Genomic DNA, 17,670 nt, shown 5'->3' with positions numbered 1-17,670 from the left:
TCTTGGCAGACACAGTATTTTATTAAAAAACATGTTCTTTTACATTTTAGGTTCTATAAATCCATTTTTTTCCTTCCTGTAAAATATCAGAGGCCTAGAAGGACCAAGGTCTGATGCAAGGAGCTGAGACTAAACATGTCTATTACCAATAATGCTCCAATGTCAGCTGAGTCCCACCCACAGATACACAGGGAAGGATGTACATTAACCCTGATTTTATGCTCTAATTATGTCTTTTCTTGTACTGAAAATAAAGCCAGCTTGCACAGACTTTGAATGTTTGCCTGCTAGCTTTTGAGTTTGAGTGAAGTCTGACAAGCTTAATTTTATTTTCCGTATTTAAATCTATATTTACTCAAAAGGAAAGTTGTCTTCCTGCCTCCCAATAATTACCCATGGGTAGGGTTAATTTCATACAACTTTTGTAGAGAATTATCCTCTTTCCTTCTTGTAAACAAATAAGTTCAGTAAACTTATTTTACTGAAGTTTATTCAGTAAACTTCTTGCAAAAAAAAGTTCAGTAAAGACAGATTACTTAAAATATTAGAGGCCTAGAAATAGAGACAGATTATTTAAAACAAGGGTGTCAAACTTGCGGCTCGTGGGCCAGATGCGTCACATGCTGGCCCTGCCCCTGCCCAGTCTAGCAAAGGGGGGGAAAGTCCCGATACGTCACATGACACTGCCGTGATGATGCAAGTTTGACACCCCTGATTTAAAATATTAGAAGCCTAGAAGGACAAGGAGCTGTCTTGTTGTCCTTAAGTAGAGACAGATTTCTTAGATATAATGGTGATTCTTTCATCATATATGTATCATATATGTAGTTTTTTCATCATATATGGCTCACAAACAAGGACTTTTCTCCTACAGTCATCTGCAGAAGGTTCAAGAGCAGACTGACTTTTTAGAAGAAAACACCTACTGCTGTTTACATAGTTTCTTCACTACTCCCAAAAATGCTTAAAAAGAAAATACATCATGCCTCATAGGAAAATGAATATTCAGGTGACTGCTCAAAGAACCTCAGTAAACATATAGGCAAGCAACTTGTTCTTTATTATTGTGGTCTCATCACATTGTACTTCTGGATGACTTGCAATCCAGACTCATTGACTGTGGGACCATCAACTTGATCTGGAAGTATTTAATAAAGATCAAAGACTGAGATGAAGTCACAATGTCCATAGCTACAGCTGAAGAGTTTATAGACCATAAAGGTGGGCTCCCCAAAAAGGGGATGAGGATGATGTGGCTATTATTCTTATGGAATATGCCATAAATATGCCATATGCCTTTGGTAAGGGAGTTTTGAAATTATAGAATCCAAAATGACTTATTTCTGTGAAGAGCTGGTGACCTTTCTTTTTGACACTCATAGCACTCCAGTAACTGAGGTGTTTTTCTAATCAGTGTGTCCTACAAACATAAAAAGACAAAACTAATTGAACATTTAATGAATGCAATGATGACATATTCACTGAAGAAGAAAACAAAGACAGCGACATAATATCCTGACTGAAGCAGAACTAGTTATTACCTTCAGAAGCAATGTGGCAGCTGGAATTTATTCTTTTTTTTCCCCATGGCACTTAGGTAGTTGTTTTAGCTAGCTAAAGATCATTTTGTTTTCTGAATGTTTTGGAAGGGAGACTTTTGTGGAATAACGGATGAGAAAGGGAAATATGTGAAAAAAGAATATGTGAGTTTTACTAGAAAGATACGTGATGTTAAGAGGATATATGATTGGCTATGCAAGAAGGCAGGTCAGTAAGAAGCAGAATAAGGAAAAAGGACATTTTTGGAAGGGAAGTGAAAATAGGAATGGCAGTTGATTAGGTCCAGAGCTTGAGCCACCCAATCTTTAGATACCCATGGAACTAGTAAAACTGATTTGTACATAGAGGATAAAGGCAAATTACTACTGGAAGATGATAAAGCAGCAGAAAATGTTACACTCAGTTGGACACCTGTAGAAAAAATAGTGGTGACTGAATAGTGGAGCTGTAGAAGAATCCAATTCTCCTAGGTTGGTTGGTTGTTTTTTTTTAATATATAAGATGTGATCTGAATATTGCAGGCATTGACAATTATTCTTTACTTTGGTCAGATCACTTTCTGTTCAAACTGCAGGTTGTGATTATATTGGACCCCTGTCAGGGTGAAGGACCCATTAAGATGGTCCACCACAGATACCTGATGTAACTGAATGGCTTTCAGACGTACTTGGGGATTTTCCAGATGATTTGGCAAAATGTTATGCCTTGTGGATCTTTGGAATGCAAAGACCACTTGATGAATTTGCTTCTGCAAGGCCTCTTCCCTGTCATTTTAGGGCTTCCTGGAACACCGAATATGGAAGACGACACGAAGAAAAAGGTACTTCAAGTGGCTGTATTGCAAGTAAGTGTGAACTGACTGAGAATTGGCATGAGCTTGTATTTGTGTCTCTAGGGTGGTCATAAAAAACAGGAGCCTCTGTTAGATTGCATCTGTGAGTTCCCAGCCAGTAATGCAGCCCAGGATGACCCAGAGCCTTTTAGGGAAGAAGAAAGGGAGAAACCACTCTTAGGCCATCCAAATAAATCTGAAGGCTTTCCTTCAAGTATATAATGCATATTGATTCTGGTCTAGATGCCAGTTGACTAGAGATTGTGAAAACTAATAAAATGGGTATAATTTCTGTAGCATGAATTCTGTCACAAAAGAAATTCTGTTTTTATCTAGTAAGAGATATTAAAAATAAAATTAACTCAGAATGTCCAAATTATGGGTTGAATGAGAGTTCCAGCAAAGAGTTTTTGAGATCTTTATAAAAGTTGTGAAATAGCAGGACATGATCCAAAGATTCTACAGATTAACAACAATAACAACAATAACAATAATAATTCCACTGACAATAATCCTATGAAACACAAAACTGGGATACCAAATCTCAAGCAAACATGGCAAGATAAACCGTCTACTATACATAAATGACTTAAAAATGTATGTGAAAAAACCCACTGAACTTAAATCAATACTCAACACAGTTCAACTGTTCAGCAGCGACATCAAAATGAACTTTGGACTTAAAAAATGGCTATATTATCCATGCAGCGAGGAAAATGGAAAAAATAGAAGGTATAGAACTAGGAAATGGAAGCATAGTGAAAGCATTAACAAAGAATGACGGTTATAAATCCCTAGGCATATTGGAAGCAGATAACATCTTGAATGGAAAAGAGTTAATGCAAAAGGAATATATCAGGAGGGTCCGCAAAATATTAAAATCAAAGCTGAATGCTGGAAACATAATTAAAGCTATTAATATATAGGCAGTTCTAGTGATACGCTACCCAACTTGAATCATCAACTGGACTTTGGCTAAACTGGAAAACTTGGATCAGAAAACGAGCAAACTTTTGAATATGTACCATGCTTTACATCCATGAAGTGACATCGACAGGTTGTAGGTGCCAAGAGGAATAAGGGGCAAAGGGCTTTTGCAAATTCATCAAACTGTAGAAGAAGAAAAATGAAGTTTGAATGACTATGGGAATCAAAGTGCAGAAAAATTGCTACAGACTGTGAAAATGGAGAACATTATAAAAACAACAGAAACAAAGGCAGAATATAAGGAAAAACAGCTGGATGACAGATTAAATGGATGGAAAACCAAAGCTTTACATGGACAGCACTTGAAAAACATTGAAAGAAAATGTGATAACAACTTGACGTGGACATGGCTTAAGATGGGAACCATCAAGAAAGAAACAAAAGGTTTAATACTTGTTGTTCAAGAACAAGAACTACAAACTAATGCCATGAAAGCGAAGATACAAAAAGACACTGACAATCCAAACTGCCAACTTTGCAATGACAAAGTTGAAACTGTTTCACATTTAATATGTGAGTGCAGCAAAATTGCACAAACTGATTACAAAGCTAGACACAACTGAGTTGCTAAATTAATCCACTGGTCATTATGTAAAAAATATGACTTACCTGTATCCAAAATGTCATGGGAACACAAAGTGGAAAAAGTTACCGAAAATGAGAAAGTGAAGATCTTGTGGGACTTTCAAATACAGACGGATCGTCATTTGGAACACAACACGCCAGATATCACAGTTGTTGAAAACAGAGGCATACAATTTATTGATATAGCTGTACCAGGAGACGCCAGAATCGAAGAAAAAATCATGAAATATCACAACCTGGCCATCGAAACTACGCGATTATGGATGAAACATGTAACAGTGATACCCATTGTTATCGGGGCACTTGGTACCATGTCCAAGAATTTTATAAAATGCATCAATAAATTGCAACTTCCTGAAATAACACCAGTGGAACTTCAAAAAACTGCGCTACTTGGAACATTGTACATCTTAAAAAGGTACTTGGTCGATACCTAAGATGCTGGCAGGAACCCGTATCAACTAGCGACACCAGTCAATAATATTTCTGATGCATTTTTAAATGTTCAGTTGACTGAGTTTCATGTTTAATCAATAAAAGTTAATAATAATAATAATAACAACAAAAACAAAAACAACAACAACAACTGTTGAAAAAGAAATCGTGTGTTGTCCCAATTGTAATTGGAGTCCTTGGAGCAATACCCAAAGGGCTACCTCGCTATTTAGAAATTCTAAATTTGCCGGACTTGAACATTTTGATTCTACAAAAAACCACCTTACTCGGAACAGCTTACATCCTCCGACGATACCTTAACAGTTCCTAGGTCCTTGGTTAGGACTTGAGCTGCTGAGCTATTAACCAGCCTCAAAGGCTGTGAATCTCACTAAAGATTAACCAATAATAATAATAATAATAATAATAATTATTATTATTATTATTATTATTATTATTATTATTATTATTGAACCATCTAATTAGCTGCTGCAAAAATATCGCACACACTGACTACAAACAATGGCATGACAAAATAGCAACAATGGTGCTATTGGAAGATCTGCAAGAAATACCATTTGCCTGCAAGCAAGAACTGGTGAGACTATAAAACAAAGTCATAAAAGAGGAAGAAGCTAAAGTGCTCTGGGACTTTAGAATTCAAACAGATAGGCACCTTCCACATAACACTCCAAGCTTAATAATTGTTGCAGAAAAAAGAGAAAAAAGTGCACTGATGAAGTTATCTAGTTTGGTAATGAAACGTCTAGAAGAATAATTTTAATTGTCTATAGAAATATACAAAAGAAATGTTAATTTTTAAGAGTTTACTGTAAATTAACTTTTTCTTCATTGATTAGTATTGCTGTGGCAACCGTCAGTCAGAACTTAACAACTACTGCCTAATTCAATGAGAAGAAAAACAAGGGGAAAATGAGAAAATATTTTTTTTAATCGAGGGATAGACAGTTTACTGAAATTGGCCCTATTCATTAAAAAAGAGCATCATTTATTTCCAAAAATTTCTTATCATTCACAAAGAAGGGTATACACACAGCACTGAAAAATAAACAAATAGTTAATCATGTTAAAAGCATTGTAATTTGGCTTTGACTCATTCATCAATAGAAATTATACACTAGAGGACAGAAATCTAAACAAGTATTGCAGCATAAACTATGATGAATGCTCAGCTTATTTTCAGCCCTAGACAGATTGTAATGTTATTTCTACACATGGCTGAAGCTTTTCCTAAATTACATTACTGTAAAATAAAGCAACTCAATATAGACTAAATACTCTAAGGAGGAATTGCCATACAAAATAAAATAAAAGAAAGCTATCTAATTGATTAGGATTAGTAACATTACAATATTATCACTATTAACATAATAATATTAAACAAAATTTAAGAAGTGTTTTTAACGTATATCTGTTAATATTGAACATGTAAGAAAAAGTGTTATAAAGCTTAAGAAATATCATAGACCAGTGATCCAAACCGTTAATCCATCTGTTCAGTTCTATACAGATTTTTTTCTATGTAAGGAAATAATATATTCCTAAATGCTAGAAAATCAGCACCCATAAACTCTATATTCCTAAGTGAATTACATCACTGTGTATCTTAAAAGCAAGTACCTAAAAGATACATAAAGTACGTGTTTCATTTAATAGTTGACTATTGGTATGGACAATTTATCAAGGAAACAGCCCCTTTCTGTAAACCATCAAATCACTTTCATTTTAGGCAAAGCTAGAAACAATTAGGCTAATTTAATCTCCCCAATTTTCTTTTCAGTTCATTGGGTTAACAGCATTTTTAATCATTTCTTGACTAAATTTGGACAGCCATCATTATATCTAGCTAGTACTTTTAGAAGTGCTAAAAATCAGTCTTGCAAACAGCTAGAAGAATACTGCATGAAAGGCCACATCATACTAGAGTTTGCGCAAGTCAAAAGGATTCAAACACAATTTACTGCTTATTAAAGGGTGCCCAACCAACAAGGTGTATAGAACAGATGGCAAGAATATACAGAAGAGCTGTATGCCAGCAATAATGAAGTCTATCCTCCTCAGGATCAGAAAACAGAAACAGAAATAGAACGAGTCATTCTTCGGAAAGGTCATATGGGCAATGAGTTAACTGCCAAATAATAAGGCTCCATATGTTGATATCATCAAGATAGAGAAAGAAGTGTGGCAAAGTTGAATTTTTTTCCCCACCCTTCTTATTCAACCTGTAAAGTTGAAGTGAACATGAGGAATCTGGAACTTGAAGAATAAAAAAGAATTGGAGTAAAGACTGGAAGAAGGAACGTCAAAAGTCTTTGATATGCTGATGACATAACTCTTCTCTCAGAAATCAACGAAAGCATAAAACATCTGATCAAAAGGATTAAAGAAGAAAGCGAGAAATTTGGCCTCTTTGTGAACATCAGAAAGACCAAGCTCATGACCACAACGAGGAATGTAAATGCAAAAATACCAATTGATGGTAAACAGATTGCATGTGCAAGAATTCATTTTCCTAGAATTGCAGATTGATCAAAGTGGTGAATGAAGTCTAGAAATAAAGCATCAACATGCACTGGGTTGTACAGCAATGATGAACATTAAGAATAGAGTATGAAAAAGCAAAGTTTGGCGACTGAAAGCAGATTAATCGACACTATAGTGTTTCCCATAGCTACCTATGGTTGCAAAACTTGAATCATGAAGAAACTAGAGAGGAGGAAAATCGATTTGTTTAAGTTGTGGTGTTAGAGAAGGCTCCTGTGCATTCCTTGGACAATAAAGGTGACAAACAAGCAAGTTTGTGTGTAAAACAAAACATTGCTGGAAGGCCAAATCACAAAATTCTGCCTTACTTATTTCAGCCATATCATGCACTCCAGTACTCCAGTTGTGCTCCAAATGGTCAGCGGTAAAAGGAAACAAGGTTACCAAAAACCAGAGTGGTGAGACACCATCAAAGCCAGATCATAAAATAACTGAAATAAGCCATAAAGATTGGAAAGTGTGGAGAGCTGATCCACAGAATTGCTGAGATTGAAAGGATAGCATCTTTAATTTTAGAATGTCCTTCTACCAAAAAAAAAAAGTTCAGCACAATAATAACTCATGCAAGGTGGTAATTAATAAATGTCCTCCCTCCTCTATTTTTTGCACATGTACTGCTGGTACCCGTAAAAGGAATCTATCAAGCAGACTGTCTATAGTCTGGTTGATAGATGCCATGAGGTGTCAAACTCATGGCATCATGTTGCCATCACATCACATTTTGCGATGTTTTTTTCCCTTTACTGGGGTAGGCGTGGCCTGCATCTGGCCCATGGGCCACCAGTTTGACACCCCTGGTCTATAGCATTAGGCAGAATGAGAAGATTACATTAGTTGGTACACACAATAAGTAATGGGGCATTAGTGAAGTGCTGGAATTTCAAAAATCTGCATTGCAAGTTTTGTTTTGCTCTATTCCACAGTAGCCACATTTTGTACAATTATTGAAGCTTCAAAGTGATCTTTAATGATAATCCCTCAAAAAAGTGCTCAAATAGAGCATATATACTGTAAATAAAGCAAAGCAAAACAAAGTAAAACAATGAGTTATATAAAGCATTACTGTAATCCAGGTAGGTGATTATCAGAGCATGATGACAATTGACAACCATTGAAAACAGTAATAGCTATAGCAGGTGAAGTGATTAAAGTCATGTGGCCCTCAAACTGCTGTAGTAAAATAACTATTTGTTTCTTATATCATGGAAGGAACAACCCTCTCTAAAAAGACAGCATAGTAGTAATACATGAGGAAAAATTTACATAAAAATATTTTTAAATTCAAGATTTCTGAAAATTCAACATTCATTGCATGTTTAGAAAACATTAATTCTCTTAACATATTTTGAAGGTTGCCAAAGGCAGTGTTTTTCCCTTCCCCCAAAGAATAAATATGACAGACTTCAAGCACAGGAACACAAGTTTTTTTTTTTTTTTAATTTTTGGAAGCAAATAGCATTTAATAGGGGCCATGAGACTAAAATTTAATTGGATTTGCAAAAATCTTCAACAGATTCCCCCAAACACCAGAAAGAGCTAGACTGAGAATTAAGTTTAGAAAATTAAAATGTAGAAAAGAATCTTGAAGTATAATATCTCTTAGGACAAAATATTCAAAATAATTATGCAGAGGACTTTACCTAACAGTATGCTGCCAGAAACTGCTCCTTTCAATGATGATATGTGGTTTGATTTTTTTTCTGGGTCAACCCGCCACCAAATCAACATTTTGTACTACAGCGACTACACACAACCAGTGAGAAAAAAGCCAGAGAAAGTCAGTTACATCCCACATGAATACAATGGTTAAACCAGATGATGCTAATTAGATTTGCAAGCATTGTATTTATCAAATTCACGTGGAGAGAAAGCAGAATCTAGGCTGTGCGCTGTATGTGCTGCATGTACTAAGAAACAACTTCATTGCAAAATTAAAAATTATTCCACCTTTATGTCTCAGTAGGTGGCAGCATCTAGCTGATCTCATCTAAGTTTGGAAGCTAGGGAAGATCAGACTACTAGGCCAAACTTGAAAGTTAAAAAAAATAGAATACAATAAAAGAATATTAGAAATATAGGTTAGATTGGGAATCTGAAATAGCTCCTGGAAGGCAGCAGTTGCAAAAAGGTAATGGATTGCACTTCCTGAAATTAGATGTTTTTTTCCATGTACTTGCTGGGAATATTGACCTAAGGGTGTCTTTACATTTTTATAATAGTATATTATAATATTATAATAGCACAGGCTATTAAATATACTATTCATTTAGATAGCCACCCTGAATTCAATTTAGCATGGGTGGCTATATAAATGTTTTAAATCAGTCAATCAATCAATCACAAATTTTATGAGTTATAATCCAAAGCCATCACTAAAGCTATCTACTTGCACTATTATCTTCTTCCATTTTCTCAGTTATTATTCAAATCCTTACACTAATCAATCAGAATGCTACTTTCCAATCCAAAAGACAGCACTAATTTTCTGAAATATACAATACTGTGGAGTTGTTTTTTTTTTTTTTAATGATTGTTTCTACATGGAAACTTTTAGGGTTTATCATTTCATAGATGCATCAGAGAACAAATGAGAGAATATTCAAAATATCAAATTCTTTTTCAAAGAAACCTAGAATTATTTCTATTTCTGGGGAACTAATTAGTAAATAACGTACAATGAAGAGGCATTGTTATCAGCATTTGGGAAAAAGAAGAATGTTATATTACTCATTCTACTTGAACTGACAAAGAATTGAAAAGATCTCCTGTCCAGTTCCAGAACTGCTACTCATTATTATTAAAAACAAAATAAATTCTGGACATCACACTCTTTTTTCAAAGAACCATGGAAACATAATTGAGCATAGAAACTGCAATGCACAATTTTGTTCCAGTCAGTATGCGCACAGCTCAATGATTTTACTCTGTGCACATCTCCTTCTTGAGAACAGAATCATCTCTTTAAAAAAAAATATTGCAACAACTCCCCTCCGAAAAATCCAAGAAATAATGAATAATATATATTATTCATTATTGTCACTTTCTTTATAAAGTGATATAGGATGACCAAGAGTATGAAAACCTTTCCTAGTTATTTGCATTTTTTAACTTCACAGGGATACCAGCAAAATAGGATTCTCTTATGCCTAACCCACATCAAATTACAAACAGTACATCACATGCAATTAAATGTCAACAATTTTAACAGGATTGGAGGATCAGATGATGCAAAAGAATCTACTTTAAAATAAATTATCATGCACAAATTTAAAGCTGATTGTTTGTTGTAAATCATACGAACTAAGTTCCCAAAAAAAACATTTTTAAAAAAATGTTTGTCAATAGTAACTGAATGTACAATTTAAAGACCCATTCCTTAATTTTAATTGCAATCTATAGACACAAAAATTCATCTTAGAGAAAATTTTATATCAAAAGATATTTTCTGCCAGGACATAATACTTCAGATCTTGACATAAGTATAGCTGAATACTAGAGCATTTTTAAAAAAGCTCTTTACTGACGCTGTATTGCCGAAATGATTTGAAGTTACAGATTTAAACCCTTAATGAAAAAAAATGAAAATGAAAAGCTGCTTAGACCTCTGTGCAAGGAATGACTTAAGGAAGATAATTCTACACTCACAGTCAGACCAGTATGATTATTTCCATTGCTCAGGTACATACAGAACATGCAGGACCTTAATGGATGCTTTTAAGGAAGCTATTTTTAATAGTCTACCTGCAAAAACATACTTTGATTAAACATGCTGATATTTGATGGAAACACATGTCAAACTAGGGCCACAAAATAGGCACTAAAGTGTGGTAGCACAATTTCATTAGAATGTAAGCTGCAGCGCATCTGATGAAGAGAGCTGCTGATTGCTGGGAAATACAATTCACAGTAATATAATTTAAACTTCAATGTAATATGGACAAATGATAGGAGAAGAAAAGTAGTAAAAATCATTTCTATTAAACTGATGAGTCGAAAAACTTTTTCATGTATGAACTTACTCCAAAAGGTTTTTCAAGGAACTTTTCTATCTCTGCTGGAATTATTCATTTCATTTTTTCATTTTTCATTTTATTAAATTTGTATACCGCCCTACTCACGAAGGACTCAGGGCGGTGAACAGGCACGAAATAAAACACATAAACACGAAAGTTAAAACATGATTAAAACCTAATTAAATAATTTTTGCCCGAGACAATTTAAAACTCCCAATAATTTAAAACAAATTAAAATTTGAGTTTAAAAATTTAAAAGAAGGGGAAAAATTAGGCCAGGCCGGCCTGCTGGAATAGGAGTGTCTTCAAAGCATGGCGGAAAGTGCGCAGATCCGGGATCCTCCATATCTTCGGGGGGAGCTCGTTCCAGATAGTAGGTGCCCCCACAGAGAAGGCCCTCCCCCTAGGGGCCGCCAGTCAACATTGTTTGGCTGATGGCACCTGGAGGAGCCCCTCTCTATGAGAGCATACCGGCCGGTGGGAGGCTGTTTGTGGTAGTAGGTGGTCCCGTAAGTAGCCAGGTCCTAAGCCATGGAGCACTCTAAAGGTGGTAACCAAAACCTTGAAGCGCACCCGGAAGAGCCAGTGCAGCTCGCGCAGGAGAGGTGTCACACGGGAGCGCCATGTTGCTCCCATAACCACCCGCGCGGCCGCACTCTGCGCCAGTTGGAGCCTCCGGGTGCTCCTCAAGGGGAGCCCCATGTAGAGAGCGTTACAATAGTCCAGGCGGGAGGTAACGAGGGCATGAGTGACTGTGTGTAGGGACTGTTTGTAGGGAGTCCCGATCCAGAAAGGGACGCAACTGGCGTCCCTTTATTATAAAAGGAAGAATACTTAATAAATATTATAGATTGTAATTACAACAGAAAGCTTTATAAATCAAGAAGAAGACAATTTCTGTTCACTGATCTGCTAGCCAGGAGAAAGCATTTCTTTCTCCTGGCTAGCAATTAGCTAATTTTTAACTAAACAATTAGTTCAAAATGGTTTACTAATTCAAAGTTTACTAATTGAAACAAAAGGCAAGGAGCAAAATCAGTGATACTGTATTGCCATGTCTGAATGAGATCATTGGCAATTTTATTAGTTATTATTTAAAATCTCTTTTATAACTCTGGTTAGCAAAATATTTAGTTTAACCAACAACAACAACAAAAGCTTTCCTCTGTGTGAGAAACAATGTTGATTATGAAATTGGCTAAAGACAAAGGTTTAATGATGCATGTGACAAAATAATATCTAAGAAAATGTATTGATTTTTTTTGTACTTACTTATTCTGCATCATGTTCATTATAACCCAGTCAGAAGGATAGACATTCTTCCCAATAAGATTTTTGAACATGATGAATGTTTCCATAAGGAAGTCCTAAAAATAAAAAGCAAAACATACGACTATTTTACATAAAGAATAAAAGAATAAAATTAAAATTACTTTCATTTGCAAACATAATAGGAATAATGAAAGAAAAGTCTCAATTCTTCAATTAAATTGAAGAAACTATATCTTGTTGAACAAATAAATGTAACTGATCTCCTCTAAACAACATTGTATCATATCATGCAGCAATACCCCCAAGAATCATATCATAATACATTTTTATTAGTAATGCCAGCTCCAAGCAAAGCCGATTTGTAACAAAACTAATACTGTAGGAATAAACAGCCTTTAAATGTCTCAGACTGTAGTTCCAAAGTTCCAAATCCCTCACTACAGAGAAATATTGCTGTTGTTTTTTACTGTACATTGGGTTTTATATCAACTGACATCAAGTTGTTTTTGTATTGGGTTTTCATGTATTGTCAATCACCCAGATTAATTATGGATGGATGGAGATAGATAGATAGATAGATAGATAGATAGATAGATAGATAGATAATAGTAAGCACAACTAGCATAGTCAATGATTGGGAATTGAAAGATTCAATTCAAAACATCTGAAGAGCATGTGCAATCAAGAATGTTTCATCATATTATAAATTAATTTATTTTAATTTGGCATAGGATTTCATTGGCACAGCATGATAGCTGTGGCCTGGCCTAAATCTTCCCCCTTTTTAAATGTGGGAATTTTAAATTTTTAAATTTTAAATTCGTCTTTTTATAGGGGTATGGGTAAGGCATTTTAAATTGGGGAGCCATTGTAGATTTAATTCTGTTTTAAACGTATTTTAATAGTTTATATTGTATGTTTTTAACTTTTGGCTGTGCACCGCCCCGAGTCCTTCGGGAGAGGGGGCGGTATAAAAATCTAATAAATAAAATAAAATAAAATAAATAAATAAATAAATAGCTGTCCAAAACCTTCTACATTCAGAAATATGAAATAAAGTATTGATTTTCAGTCAAATTCCCAAATTCAAAGAGAGCTTAAATATGCTGCTATAATATTTTTAGCAAGTATCAATGAAAATCAGTATTTTGACATCAACAATATACCTTCCATATTTCAAAATTGTTAAGTGGCTGTTATTAACATACATTGCTAGCACTACAAAAAGTAAATATTTCATTTCATACACGTAACATATTTGGTGTCCCCCTATTTGAATGAATACATTAGTTTACTGTTTTCTGCCATCATGGTGAAGCTTGATGGTTTTTCCAGAGCAACCCTATTATTTTTCTGACTTAATTATCATATTACCACTTTTTTTTTCAATCAGATGGATGCTTCACTTTTTAATGAAATGCTTGATTTCCTTGATTTACAATTTAATAATTGTACAGCCATAATCTTAACAGGATTTCTACTCAAGTACTGAGGGACTGAATTGAACTTGTGGAATTTATCCTTGAATATTTTATTTTTCCAGGTGCATACTTTATTAAAGGTCCTGTTTCTTTCAACTATTGGGTTTACGTATCTTTCCTAAATTTGCAGACTGAATTTTCACATACTTTGAAAAGGGTGCCTTTATAAAAAAAAAACCCTTTATTAACTGCAGAGCAAGAACATCACTGACAGTCATGTACTGTCACACTTACGTATATTTAAGCAATGTACTTTATGACATACACTCTAATATTAGAAGCAGAAACACTAACGACTCTGGCAATTCAATAGAGAAAATTATTGAAAAAGAAGAGTTACTCCATTAGCATCAAGTCCATTTTGCCACTCTGTTTCTGGACTATTATAATTAAGATTAATGGTTATAAGAGCTCATACTTAATTGCCTAAACAATTTTTTTCTGTTCTTTTCTCCTCCATGTTGTTATGGCCTCTAAGCTTATAGTAGTTTATCAGTCTTATGAAGGCTGTTCAGAGAGGGTGGGTTTTTTTTTTCCCAGATGAAGAGTAATTAGAGTGCCTTTAAAGAAAGAGTAGCTAAGTGGTTTCTAGCACACTACCACGGGATACATGAATACTGTTCTCTGACCTGTCACCATCACTACTTTTTCTCCTTCTTCCCCTAACAGCTTGCAATAAGTAGTTGGACAGAGACAATAAGACTCAAGTAGTTAAATTAAGGACAACTTATCTATTCTTTCTCGTCACTTTTCTTTCAAGAGAACGACTGTATAGTATCAAGAAAAAAAAGAAGACCTGGAATGTTCCTTCCTGAATGCTTCCAATCTTCTATCCAGTAGCCAGAGTAAGTAAGCTATATAGAACATGGATTCTTCTTTCTTAGTGATATTATTTGTTGATTTATTTTACAAAGGTAAATGCTACAGGAAGGCCAGAGGGTGCAAGGTGTGGTTGGGTGCAAGCTCTGGATGGTTGGGCCATCGATATGATAGGCGTAAGTGCAGAAAAACCGAGGCAAGGATAGCGCAGCAGGACATAAGCTCAGGAAAGCCAAAGGATGGACAGCACAAGGGGTTGTGAACTAAGAAAGGCCAGAGAACTTACCAGAGTGACTTGCAACTTTCCTGCCAGATTCCCTAGCAATAGCAATAGCACTTAGACTTATATACTGCTTCACAGTGCTTTACAGCTCTGTCTAAGCGGTTTACAGATTCAGCATATTGCCCCCAACAATCCGGGTCCCCATTTTACTGACCTTGGAAGGATGGAAGGTTGAGTCAACCTTGAGCTGGTGAGACTCGAACTGCCGAACTGTTGGCAGTCAGCAGAATTAGCCTGCAATACTGCATTATAACCACTGCGCCACCACGGCTCTTTACTTTACTTAATGGGAAGCTGGCAGGGAAGATCACAAATGTTGATTATGTGACTGAAGGTTGCAGCTGTTGTAAGTGCAAACCACTTGGGAAACATTAGTATTTTGGTAGTAGAAAGTGACAAGTCTGTATATGATTTGTCTCAATAGTTTCCTTCCCATGATTTACTTAAGCCTGGTTTACTTTAATATTTTCAATTCCCTGGGATGCGCACGGCACACAATTATACTATAAAATGTAATTAACTATTTTGCAATTTACCATGACATGTAAATACTGCCTAGAATGTAGACAAGTTGCAATTCCAGCAAAGGCCTGAGATTTCACACCTTTGCCTTAATGTCTTTGGAAACAAATTTAAAGAACTACTGTCACCTCCTTCAGCCTGACCAACTCTTAAGATTAGCAGGCAAACTCTTTTCAAGCTTTTGATAAAGAGAACAATTATTCTGGTGGGCACAAGGGACCGGATTATTTCAGTTTAAGCATGGGTTTAAAAATGCTTAAAGACTACTTTAAGTCTTAAAGTAGTCAGCATATAAATCTTTTAAATTAATTAATCCAAACCAAGACACAACTGATAACATGTGCTAAAAACAAGGTATTGGTTTAAAAATCTTCCCTTGGAAGATAAAATAGGACTTCGAAAAGAAAAAAACAAAATTACAGAGTATGTTAGCTACAGAACTTCTGCAAAGTATTATCAGTTACAATTTAATTATTTAAATAAAGTATATTTTGCTGTATATACAGTGTTTAAAAATAATAAAGCAGTTTAACATAGCATTCAATTAACTATGCTTTTTCCAGAGGAGTATGGTAAGCAGTCAGTGCAAAACAGCAAGGCTATGAAAAGATTGACACAATATGCATCAGTTTCTACTACACTGTATACAATTTCTATTATATTTATTATGTAATATTATGTAATTATTATGTTTATTTATTTATTTATTTATTTATATTTATTATTTCTTTCTTTAACTACTACATTTATATATTAAAGCCTTGTATCGGATGGGCATTAAATTATTATGTCACAAAGTGAAGGATACAAGGAAGACCCACTGCTAAAGCAACAAGTCAGATCAATGAAACTTCAGCCTAGGCCAAGAAAATAATTTATAAAAAGGCTCAGAAGCAATGCCCTCTCTCTTCCCAATTCTCATGAAGACAAAAGGAGGAAAAGTAGCACATTCACACTTGCAAATGTTTGCTAATATAATTGTTGCAATATATGTACGTTTACTTGTGTGAACAATGTCTGTTTCTTAGTATGGTCTACCTGATAGGGCCAACACAAACTTTAAAGCTTTTTTTAAAGTATTTACCATCTCTTAGAAGAGACTAATCCTCCTTTCTCTTTCCTCTAGACAACGGGTGTCAAACTCAATTTCATGAGGGCCACATCAAGGTTGTGTTTGACTTCGGGGGGCTAGGGTGGGCCAGGGTGGGCATAGCCAGCTCGACATCACTTATTTTGGGGGCGTCTGTGGTGACCCAAGCGCTCTGCCAGAGAAAATGTTTTCTCTGCTCCGTTTTTGGCTGCGACGGCCTCCTGCAAACCTCTGCCAACGAAAATGGAGCTCCATTTTTGCTGGCAGAGGCACCGCAGACCAGTGCTTTGCTGCTTCCAGGGCGGCCCCGCAATCCACAGGCCGGATCCGGCCTCCGGGCTTTGAATTTGACATCCCTGGTCTAGACATTTGAAGCAAAAGGGACAAGGTTTAAGCATACAAGTAATTATCTGGACTTTGGCTATCAACTTGATCAGGTTTGCACATCTTAATGTTAAGAGTTAAACATGTATTATGTATAAATTATGCTGCCTGTGTTATAATAGCTGTGATTGGCTTTCTCAAAAAAAAAAAGTATCACAATAGAAATATAGGCTGTATGAGGGAAGAAATGAAAACAAGCAAACATTAGGAAGAAATACATTTCCTCCCACTATCAAGTTCCAGTGTTCTGTTTAGATCCTTCCTGCATTTCCTTAGAGATAATTTTATCCACTGCTTTTCTCCTAAGGCAATTGTAGCAGCTTATAAGCAAACAACCATTTTTTTTTCTCAGAGTGCTGTTTCTTTAAAAGGTGATAACAGTGACTTGAATTTGATTTTTTTTTTTACTAACAACCTTCAGTCATCCCCAGGTAATGTGGATTTCTCAGGAAATTGGCAGCATACTTAGAAGCTGAAAACTGAAACACGCAGATTTGATCTTCTTGTCCCATAAATAATTTCCACTCAAACAGCTGTACAGACAGTAACAAACATTCCCCACAGACAGACATCATCATCCTGAGATGAGGAACAAGAACAAGATGAGGCATCTAGATCTGCTGCTCAAAAGAAAGGACTCAGCATCAGGAATAGCATTATTAGATTTATAGCCCTCTCTAAGTGGTTTACAGAGTAAGCATATTGCCCCCAACAATTTGGGCCCTCATTTTACCAACGTCAAAAAGATGGAAGGCTGATTCAACCTTCAGCTGGTCAGAATCAAACTCCTGGCAGTAGGAATGCAGAGTTAGCCTGCAATATTGCATTCTAACCACTGTGCC

General features: G+C 35.4%; 1 protein-coding gene across 1 annotated transcript in view; it reads right to left on the bottom strand.

Annotated features, from left to right (window-relative positions):
* DOCK1 (dedicator of cytokinesis 1) overlaps positions 1–17,670 on the bottom strand; it is a 437,647-nt gene that overhangs the window by 159,187 nt on the left and 260,790 nt on the right. Inside the window, exon 29 of the mRNA XM_070945964.1 lies at positions 12,250–12,344. Within this exon, the coding sequence (XP_070802065.1) occupies positions 12,250–12,344 (95 nt within the window). The remainder of the gene's footprint in view (positions 1–12,249; positions 12,345–17,670) is intronic.

Source organism: Pituophis catenifer, unplaced genomic scaffold (assembly GCF_029215685.1).
Source record: "Pituophis catenifer annectens isolate HBS135680 unplaced genomic scaffold, rPitCat1.0.hap2 SCAF_6, whole genome shotgun sequence".
Taxonomy (NCBI): Eukaryota; Metazoa; Chordata; class Lepidosauria; order Squamata; family Colubridae; genus Pituophis; species Pituophis catenifer.
This window is presented reverse-complemented; position numbering and strand designations above follow the sequence as displayed.